The sequence below is a fragment of the Sinocyclocheilus grahami genome, unplaced genomic scaffold, assembly GCF_001515645.1.
Source record: "Sinocyclocheilus grahami isolate Dianchi unplaced genomic scaffold, SAMN03320097.WGS_v1.1 scaffold857.1, whole genome shotgun sequence".
Classification (NCBI taxonomy): Eukaryota; Metazoa; Chordata; class Actinopteri; order Cypriniformes; family Cyprinidae; genus Sinocyclocheilus; species Sinocyclocheilus grahami.
In genome coordinates, this window is record NW_015506036.1 from 662,802 (window position 1) to 674,356 (window position 11,555).

The 11,555-nt window shown below is 39.5% G+C and overlaps 1 protein-coding gene across 1 annotated transcript in view; it reads left to right on the forward strand.

The window, feature by feature from the left end:
* Positions 1-11,555, forward strand: part of LOC107563081 (tensin-3-like) — a 34,881-nt gene that overhangs the window by 2,547 nt on the left and 20,779 nt on the right. Inside the window, exons 2-5 of the mRNA XM_016247864.1 lie at positions 9,147-9,296; positions 9,402-9,452; positions 9,538-9,660; positions 9,789-9,920. Of these exons, the coding sequence (XP_016103350.1) occupies positions 9,147-9,296; positions 9,402-9,452; positions 9,538-9,660; positions 9,789-9,920 (456 nt within the window). The remainder of the gene's footprint in view (positions 1-9,146; positions 9,297-9,401; positions 9,453-9,537; positions 9,661-9,788; positions 9,921-11,555) is intronic.

Consider the following 11,555-nt stretch of genomic DNA (forward strand, 5'->3'; position numbering starts at 1 on the left):
ACACACACAAATACACACACACACACACAAATACACACACACACACAAATACACACACACACACAAATACACACACAAATACACACACACACACACACACACACACACTCCTGCATGTCCTCTTTCATCTTCACTATCATCAGAGCCACTTTCATTGACGATCTATTGATTATCTCACTGCAGATCCTCTGTTAGTCTGTCAGACTGCTCTTTCTCATCTGAATCGGCTCTCTTGAGTCTTTGTGTTACAGTAATAAATCACAGTCACTCGCCTCGCTTAAATGAGGAACATATGTAATCCATTACAGCGGGAAGGAGAAAGAAAGAGAGGGAACGTTTCAGACAAAAGACAGAGAGATGAAATGTAGCGTGTGTGTGATTGAGTGTGTCTGATGCAGAGATGGAGGGGTTAAAGAGATCTTGACCGCGTGAAGAGAAGCAGTCATTTAGAGCAGCTCCAGAAACCGACAGGAACCTGTGGATGGTTTCTGCTCGTGGTCTGGACCTCAGCGCTGCTATTTCTGACAGGATCCTGATGTTGGATATACAACATGAACACCAGATTATTTCCAGAACACGTTAGACATTCTACTGACTACAAGTAACTTTGCAACTGCATGTCAACTAACTCTCACTAGAGTATTAGTAGACTGTGAGGTTAGGGTTAGGGTTAGTAGAATAAGTTGACATGGAGTTGCACTTATAGTCAGTAGAACATCTAAAGTGGACTATCGAACCCTGACAGTTCAAAGACAGTCAGTACTGTGAGTCTCATATTCCAGCATGTCTCCTCGTCTCAGTCACTTCACACTATGGCTTGAAGATCATCAGTCAAGCCGTTCTCATCCGTCGTCCAGGAAGTTTACTATGGTAGCACAGAGAGAAGTAACTCACAAACACTCAGAGTTGAGGTGGACATGTTTAGTGCCCTTAGCGGTTCTTCAGCAGTGATGCTGGGACAATAAGAGTCTCCAGAGTCGCTCTGCTTCTGTGAGTCTTTTGAGCGTTTATGTGTGTGACACCACCTCCATCCATCTCCATTAAGTTATAGTTATTCAGTTAATCTACAAATACTCTCAATTATTTCTCCAGTTAAGCACACACGGGACATATGGTCAGTTAGAGTGATTGGTTGTCCATTTTCTTGAGGATCAGAGTTGCTTACCTTTAATGCACCATACACTACTGTTGAAAGATCTGTGGTCACTAAGATAAAAAATGAGAAATTAATGATTTATTTAAACAAGGATGCATTAAATTGATCAAAAGTGAGAGTAAAGATGTTTATAATGTCAAAAAAGATTTCTATTTCAAATAAATGCTGATCTTTTGAACTTTCTGTTCGTCTGTGAATCCTGAAAAATAAAATGCATCACCGTTTCCACAAAAATATCGGACTGTGTTCAACATTGATGATAATCAGAAATGTTTCTCGAGCAGCAAATCAGCATATTATTATGATTTCTGAAGATCATGTGACACTGAAGACTGGAGTAATGATGCCTTTTATTCATCAAGAATGCATTAAATTGATCAAAAGTGAGAGTAAAGATGTTTATAATGTCAAAAAAGATTTCTATTTCAAATAAATGCTGATCTTTTGAACTATCTGTTCATCTGTGAATCCTGAAAAATAAAATGCATCACCGTTTCCACAAAAATATCGGACTGTGTTCAACATTGATGATAATCAGAAATGTTTCTCGAGCAGCAAATCAGCATATTATTATGATTTCTGAAGATCATGTGACACTGAAGACTGGAGTAATGATGCTGAAAATACAGCTGCGCATCACAGAAATACATTAGAGTTTAACAGATATTCACAGAGAAAACAGCTGTTTTAAATTGAAATAATATTTCACTGTTGTTACTGTATTTTCATCAAATAAATGCAGCCTCGGTGAGCAGAAGAGACTTCTTTCACAAACACTGAAAACTCTGAGCAAGCCCAAACTTCGTAACGGTTGTGAATGAAAGCGTCTGTCGATCGCAGTGTTTCGGCTGTAGTGTGTGTTCAGGTGGGTCACCTGCTTTCTCAGGTGTGGCTTCAGATTTGTGAGCTGTCAAGCAAAGTCTCTGAAGCAGTTGTTGTGTGAGATTTGGCCATCTGCTTCTCTTCTCTCATGTGACGGTGAGTGTTGTGTTTCTCATGAATGTACATCTCGTCTGATACGCTGAGGAGACAAACTCGCTTCCCATTGTTCTCTTTTCTTCTTCCTTTAAGCTAATAGTCATCTCACTAGTACCTACGGTGTTTGGACACGTGTTCACTGAAGTACAGGGGTTAGGACACACGTCTGCTCTGAACATGTTGTGTGGGTTTGTTCCTGCTCTTGTGTGTTTGATGTAGCTGAAGGCGCTGCTGGTGGAGCTTGTTTTTACAGGCCCGGATCTCAGCACGCGCGCTCTCAATCGGTTCTCATGCCTGCAGGAGCTGGATCTCTTCCTGAGGCCGACACACCTTGATCCAGGCACGGCGGGCCTGCAGAGACACGTCTGGAGGAGCCGCTGCGTTACTCGAGAAACCGCTCCTCTTTGACCTCAATGATACAACACATTCAGTGTCGAGGAATGAATGAAGCTCATATTGCCCTTCAGCAACAGTTATGGCCTCCATTCAGCTCCTGATGACTCAATCAGGTCCTCCTCAGTGGCTTGTCTGTATTGTGCTCCATATACTCCAGAACATGAAGCTGTCAGACAGACCACATCAAACAGGTTTTCAGGGGTGACTTCAGTAACTCCAGCTCTTTCTCACATACGCTTGAGCTCCAGCTCAGCGATGAAGTCGTCTGTCAGTCTCATCGTGATGTTTTGTTTTAGTGTGACGTCTTCTCACTTCTCCTAGTGAAGGTACGACAGCTTGTTATAGTTTGTGAGACCTCGTGGTACATTGACCGCACATGTGATCAATGAGAGCACAGATACTGTGTTTGACAGCACAGAGATACTATGAATCCGGATGTTTGCTTTTATGTTTCATTGAACACAAGAAACACCAGATAAAGTAACTGCACAGCGTACAAACACATCATGCTGTCAGTGGTCTTCTGTTGTTTTGAATGATCTGGCCTACAGTATATTGATAATGAGTTATTAGTATTCATAAAATGTACTAATGTAAGTTAATGTAAAGTGCTGTCAGTCTGAGTTCTCATTTAATAATATGCTGCAAAAGCAAAGTGCTCATTTTGTTTCAGCTGACGGTCTGGTGTTTTTGATGACCTTTTGACCCCAACATCAGCCACACACTCAGTTTTGGGGAAAATCTAGACAGAAAACTCAGATTTATGTATATTGCATACACTTTGCAAGGTTTGCATCACCTCCCCCTTCAGATGAACTGAAGCACTGTGAAATAATTCTGCATTTCTACTTTTTCTCCACTCACACTAAAGTGCCTAAATGCTACGCAGTGATTTTGAAAGTGACTGGAGGCATGTATTATACGGATATATCCTTTCACAAACAGGCTCTGATGAGGGAGATGGCCGTGTGGTCAGTGTTGTGTTAAGCAGAAGAATCTGAGATGGTCAACAGATAAAGCTCAGCGGATGAAGCCGCTCCAGATCCACAGGAAGTCCAGAGATCTCACTGGATAATAATAATAGTAACAAAGAGAACAGATGGACAGAAATGTTATGACAACAAAAATATAACTGACAAATGTTTGAGGAGAAGGGTAGTTTATAAAGGTTTCCATTTGTTAATAGCAGCTGATCTGGATGATATCATTATGAAGGGTTTAAAGATTCATGAAATTAATCAGTTCTTTTGAATCGGTTCTTTTCTATCTAAAGGTGTGAAGTTGTTCGCGATTCGATCTGATTCATTCAGACAGTTCACTCACTCGGTGAATCGTTGTGAATGACTCTGTACTGCAGGTGGACACTATGTTTTGGTCTTGTAGATCCAGTGTGGTGTATGAATACTGGAATAATTGTGAATATATTGCAGTACCATACTGCAGCGTGGTACAACCACCGCAGGCTACTTTTCAGGTGATTATAAGAAACTTAAAGAAGTACACTTTAAAAAGAGTAGCCTACTTATTACGGAAATAATAGACTTTAAAAGAATACCCTGACAGCACACGTACATCACAGAGATGTCTGTTAGACGTCTATAGGACGTTTTCTATCAGATGTCAAATAGACGTTTAGAAGATGTCTTTAAGATGTTTATGATTTAGAATGTATGTGTTTATCCATTATTTTGATTTAAAATCCAAACGTTGTTAGTGAAAATGATTTTTAAGCATTGTGATTTCCTTTTTTGCACAGAACAGTAACACAATGTATTCACTCTAAACGCAATAAATATAAGCAACGTATTATTTAACACGTTTTACTTCTAGATTTATATAGCTAAGTTGCTCAAGCAAGTGGCAAAGCATTTAAACATAGCCTAGTCTACTTTTCTTACGTTATCACAAACATTTTCAATTCAATCTCACCACTGACAGAAACAGCCGGCTCTCCTGACTCTCCTTTTGCATCTAAATCTTTATTGCAAGCAGTGCTGTAGTGGTGCCTGGAGAAGTGGGTATACTCTTAATTTATGCCCCCAGTTCATCCCCAGCTAAGGATGAACGCCCTGTGTTATAAGCAGTGATTTGTAAGACTAGTCTTGCTTAGTTAGTTCTGCCCAAACTAGGCCAGTAGTATTTGCACAGTCACTTAACTTCTGCTGCTTGACTTCATGGAATATGGATCATTATGATATTAATATTAGGCACAGAAGAGGTGCAGATTTTGCAATAAATAATTCAAATAAAAAGCTCTGCTCCTGTTCTTCTCCCGTGACATACAGTGACGGGCAAATGGGAATTATTATTATTATCCTATCTTTTATTTTTAATTGAAAAATCAAATACACTGCTAGACAATAACCAATAATTTGTAGTATGGATCATTATGATATTAATATTAGGCACAGAAGAGGTGCAGATTTTGCAATAAATAATTCAAATAAAAAGCTCTGCTCCTGTGCTTCTCCCGTGACATACAGTGACGGGCAAATGGGAATTTGGAGCCCTGACACAGGAGCGTAGCCATCATTTCAGAAGTGAGGGAGACAGAAATGTCAAATATAATAATACCTTTTTTTTTTGTTGTTGGTCTAATTGATAGGTTTTATTATTATTATTATTATTATTATTATTATTATTATTATTTCTGCTGCTTGACTTCATGGAGTATGGATCATTATGATATTAATATTAGGCACAGAAGAGGTGCAGATTTTGCAATAAATAATTCAAATAAAAAGCTCTGCTCCTGTTCTTCTCCCGTGACATACAGTGACGGGCAAATTATTATTATTATTATTATCCTATCTTTTATTTTTAATTGAAAAATCAAATACACTGCTAGACAATAACCAATAATTTGTATTCTATAATATTTTTTCCTATATTTTCCTAATGACAATTTTATGATTTGTTTATATGCAAACACTTTTTCCATTTTTAAATAAGGCAGAAGATATATTTTATATATATATATATATATATAATATATAGTTTCCATAGCCTACAGTAATAAATGCTATGTCAATTAGCACTGCATTATTCAGATGCTTTTTTAATCACCTGGAGATGACCTGAAAAACACACATGAACCTCATATTGTCGCAATCGTGTGTTTATTGTCTTCACGTTTCATTAGTCAAAACGTTTCTTTTTATTTAGTTAAGGTACAGCAGACATTGCTTTGTCTACAGCGATCGCTGGATCCCAGAGATGGTCTTATTATTGGGAGATACGAGGGTCTGTGCAGTATTACCTTCCACGGGAGAAAGCGTAACGGTCAACTTGGATGATGTGTGCATTGATAACGATCACATTACAGCCTTGACGTCATTGAATTTCAGTCAGAGTTGAGCGACAGTCAATCGCAGTTTACAGATACCATAGGAATGAATGAGAAGTGCTGTAAGCTGAAAGTCCATGACTTCTCTTATAAAACGGTATTTGTTTCAGTCTAAACTCTAAAAATAATTCAATCCAAAAGTATTGTTTGGTGTAAAACATGTTGAAGATTAGCCGATAGGCTGTCGATTCATTAAATGATAAGCTGTTTCCAGGGTGCGAACTACGGGGGAGCTAGAGGGAGCTCGGCTCCCCTTAATAATACATGGGCTCCCCTGAAAACATGATTTGTGAAATTTTGGGGGGTCTCAAAAAATATTGACAATGTGTTATTTTGACGTGCATCTTCAGTTTTGTGTAATGTGATCATCGTGGATTATTATGTGTAAAACTGCAAAAATATCATTCATTCATGCATGACGACGATTAAAACCTAATTCACTTCAATAAAGATAACTATACATGCTATTCTTGTCATGAGGATCAAGGTGTAGGGCGCTGCGGTGCAAATTCCACTCATGTTTAGTACATGTTAACTCAAAGATTCGTAGAAAAAATATAAACGTTGGAGGCCGTTGATCTGCGCGCGAAGTCCTTGAAATCCATTCTGCACTTAGCATCATATAGCATCATATAGCCACCATGGCAAAAAGAACACAAGGCAGTTTAATTAATTTTGGTTTTACTAAGAATTTGTGTAATGATGACGTTAATAGCACGACCGATTCACCTGCTGCAAGCCCTGTTAGCACACCTCCCGCCGGGGAGACAACGCAAGAAGAAGCTGAAGAAATAAAGTCCTCTCTGGCTGAAGATGGTGATGGTAACAGCTCGTCAGAGGCCGGTCACGATCCTAACCCCTCTTGCTCCTCTCTCCTGTTAAACTGGAACAGCCAGCAGTGGAGAGACTGGAAGAGCCGATATACATGGCTTTTTGTTAAGGATGGAAGCTTGGGGTGCATCGCTTGTAGGGACGAAAAAACCTTCTTCTGTCTGAAAAGGTACCTGGCACGCTCTTGTCTGAGGAGTGGATTAATGAGGAAGTAAGCAGCACTGCTCAGAGCAAGTTGCAAAAAAGGATATAGAAACATAGGGACAGCATTGCACACAAGAGGGCCGTTGAAGTGGCATTGACTAAGCAAAAGGCGATTCTGCTAAATAAAGTAATTGAGGTGAATTCCAAATTAATGGAGGAGACCGCAACATCATTCAGGTCTGCCTATATGAAGCTAAGGAAAGGCTGTCTTACAGAAAGCTCACCTCTTTAATGAAGCTTCAGGAGCTTAATGGCGCAAAAGGAGGGAACTGTCTTTGTAAGGCAAGCGCACGAACACCCAACCCCCTTGTTATAAAAATAAAAAAACAAGTGTGCTCCCCCAAAGTCCACGGTATAGTTTGAACACTGGCTGTTTCCTCACAAAAGCTGTTTATTCAGCATTGTGAAGCCTCTCCTCCATTGACATCCATTTAAACAAACAGCCTCTGGTCTCCTTCCCTGCATACCGCCACAGCGGAAGCGTTAGCATTAGCCGTTACGCTTTTTTGGCTAAAGGTTGTAGGTTTGCCTTCCAGTGGCTTTTCTGGATGCCTTTATCGATTTCCTGGCATGTCATAAAGTTATTACCTCTATGAGTCTGTTTTGGACTCTCTGAGCAAGAGCGGCCTCCGGCTTCGAGTGTGAATGAAACACACATGAGAGTGTCCTGACCGCATCACTGTCTTCACTGGGTGTTCAGGGAATATTTGCATTTATTCACATGTGATTGGATTAGCTACTCTTGTGCTGGACTGTCATGATGCAGGACACTACTGTATGAAGCGCATCAGAGGGGATTTAGACGTGGCTTTACGCCGTACACCTGCATATACCCTGCACTACACCACTGATCACAAGCAATCCTTGTAATCCAGCCTAAACTTTAACTGTCAAAACAATGTGATGGAATTGTATTGCCATGTCAATCAGGGTTGATCAGGACCATTTTTAACTCCTTAAAACAAAATAAAGATGACAAAATAATATAAAAAAGATACATTTCCCAGGAAAACAGATCAAATCAGGGCAAATACATTAAAGAGAATTACCAAATATAAATGTCGAGGTAGACAGCAGCCAATGTCAAAACGGCAATCAAGAAAACTGATACTCTCTGAAAAACACGTGCATCATTTTCAGTGTCAACATTCAGAATAAGCTCATTTAAATGGAAAAAGTGCCCAGTATAAGTGTTCAGATGCAACATAACTAGCAGGTATTTCACACTCTGTGTCATTCATTGATGCATACTGTACGATAATTACCTTACCTTCATGAAGTACATATTGTAGAACATAATACAGAACTTTGCACAGTCAAAACTAATCTAGTCTAGGATATACCAGTCCAGAGCGTTAGGGTTAGAGTTAGGGTCGCTCTCACACTCTTTACCGTCTAACTTATATTTAGACCACTCTGGCATTGTGATCACTTGAATTAACAGCGTTCATCATGCTAAAAACCCCTCACTCATGAGATCCCTATCATTGGCTAAAAGTGCTGCATCAACATGTACATCTTTATATGTAATTTCACAATCACTTCTATTGTCTTTGAAATACGGTTAAAGTACTGCTGAATGTACCGACAAGCATTTATGGTAAACTAAAATATACTTTAATGTCATTTCTATTCAAACTTGTATGTCATGTATTTAAATATATATGTTTACACATTTGCAATTTAGTACATTTAAAATATATTAACACACTACAGTTAAAATTATAATCAAGTACTTGTGCTTTAGTATGTTAGTCAACACTTTAAAATAAGTGTCCTTCTTTAAAGCAAGACTAAAGATTATTAAAACATAATGATTAAAAATTAACTTCTGACACTTTACAAAGCGCACTTTTTAAAAATGTACTTAATTTTGTTAAGAGTGTTCTTTCTTTAAGTACATTTAAGTGGCCTTTATTTCATTAATATTATATTATCTGCAAGTAGAGTTTAAAAAAATACTTTTGAAGATTTGAAGTACACTACAAGTGCACACTCCGCACACTTCAGTTCCACTAAAGCCTCGTTCAATGGCACAGCGATATGATCCCATTCATTTTCAGTTCTGCGGAGCGACACGGTTTATGTGTCTGCAGTGATGCTGCGACGTTGAGAAATGTTTAACTTAATGCAGATGGAGAATACTTGTCCTGTCAGATACTTGCTCTCTTGAGCTTTCATGTGCTGCTCTTCTGAAGTTCAGGGCTGATCTGAGGGTAAATCTTCTGTGTGCAGATGGAGGAGGGATATGAACTCGACCTCACCTATGTGACGGAGCGCATTATTGCCGTGTCCTTCCCTCAAGACTGCTTCGAGGAGACATACCTGCGCAACCTGAGAGACGTCACACGCATGCTCAAGTCCAAACACACAGACAACTATCTGGTGAGGATCCGTTACGCTTTCACACAGGAGACACGCTCTCTGATGTGTTTCTGTCATCACATCTTGCATCATGGCCTTTTTAACTCATCATCATTTGATTTCCAGGTGATCAACCTGTCAGAGAGAAAGCAGGAGCTCACTAAGATGAACCCTAAGGTGCTGTGGAGGATCTGCTTTATTAGTGCAGCTACAGAACAATTCTGGAATATGATGTCAGTGTTTATTTGAACTGTCTCCTCAGACTCTGGACACGGGATGGCCGGACTTCCACGCTCCTCCTCTGGATAAGATCTGCAGCATCTGTAAGGCCATAGAGAACTGGCTGAACGCCGATCCGCTGCACGTGGTGGTCATTCACTGCAGGGTGAGACGTAACCTGAAGCCGCCTTCACAGCAACATGTTTAGCCAGGGATGAGCTGCGTCATTCATTCTGTGTGTGTGTGAGTGTGTGTTGTGTGTCAGTAATGCATGATCTCTCTCTGATTCACTAGGGAGGGAAGGGCAGGATCGGAGTGGTCATCTCCTGCTTTGTTCATTTCACAGACGTCTCTGCCAGGTACCTACACTCTTCACACGCTCCGACAGATCTCACTCTCAGTCATTATCACAGGAGGAGCTCAACCGTGTGATCCATCAGATCAGACGTCTGTATCTGCGGGATCTTTTCTCTTCACTAACATCATGCTGGCATCATGCTGATTTTTAGTTCTCCTGTCAGAGGAACCTCAGGTGTAGAGAATCACATCACTGGAACTGTTACCTCACGGAGCTCTTTCTACCTCATTTAAAGGGCTAGTTCACCCAAAAATGAAAATTAGCCCATAAATTACTCTCCCTCAAGGCATCCTAGGTGTATATGACTTTCTTCTTTCAGACGAATCCAGTCGGAGTTATATTAAAATTTGTCTTTGATCTTTCAAGCTGTTTCATGGCACTCAGCGGGTGTTGCATGCATCAGTCCAAAAGAAGTTAAATAAAAAGCGCTCATCCATAAAAAAAGTGTCTCCCACGGCCCCGGGGGGGGGGTGAACAAAGGCCTTCTGTAGCGAATCGATGAGTTTTTGTAAGAAAAATATCCATATTCAAAACGTAATAATCACTTGAATCTAGCTTGCGCTCACTGTTGTACACGGAAGCAGCTCCGCGCGGATGACGTATGAGTTCAGCGTTGCACATGCGCCGGTGAGTCTCGTGAAAACCAGCATTTGATTACAGGAGCAAAGGAAGCAAAGTTTCCTTACTTTAGCAAAGGAACACCAGTCTCCTCTTGGCTTATATCGAAATCTTTTTTTTTTTTGGTGTAAAATAATATATTTAGTTTGATTCTGTGATATTATAAAGCAATAAGCCCCAAGAAGGGGCTTCAGCTTCCCGTCATACCTAACAACGCCCCTTAGCTGTTATAATTTCACTGTAACCCACGGCTTCACGGGGGTTATTGCTTTTATAAAACGGTTATTCCATATACGTAGTAAGGTATCACAAAATAAAGCAGAGCAAATAAAATGTAATGATATTAATAAACACAGTATTCTTCCACCAAACAATGTAGCTCCTCAGAAACAGTTGTGGTTGCTACAAAGTGGTTGCCGAGCAACACACAAACGTAAACAAAGGTGTGTGTTACTTTGTAGCGTCATTTACAACAGCTTCGAACGCGGCTCAGCCAATCAGAATCAAGCACCGGAACTCTCCGCTTTATAAAATTATATTTATGATTTTATTATATATATTTTTTTTTTTGCTAGGGCCCATTTCTCAGTACTTTCGTCACTTTTTCTAAACTCTTCACACATTTCTCCTTACCATCTCTCAGTTTGGCACAGCAGTTCATTTCACATTCTAAATTTACTAAAACTACCAAAACACTTCATATCGTCTCAAATAAACCCTTCTTAACTTTAGTAAAGATTATCAACCAACAAACACACTTTGTAATTCATAATGACATAAAAATAACTTAAATCAGGCAGCATTAGGCAGGGTAAATAATATCTTTACATCACAAGAATGACACTCTGTAGTGTTCAGATGCACTGCAGTAAATGTTTCACACTCCGTGTTTACATTACAGCACAATATTATTCATAAGTTTCCCCTTTTGTATAGAAGGTAATGAAATTGAAAGACTTGTGTAGGTGTTCAGCTGCATATAATTGTTTTGATAGTATTTCATGTTTTTTAGATTTGGAATATATTTCAATACTGTATTTCTGCAGAAACTTTCTGTCTTATTAATGTTTGTATAATGTTGGGTT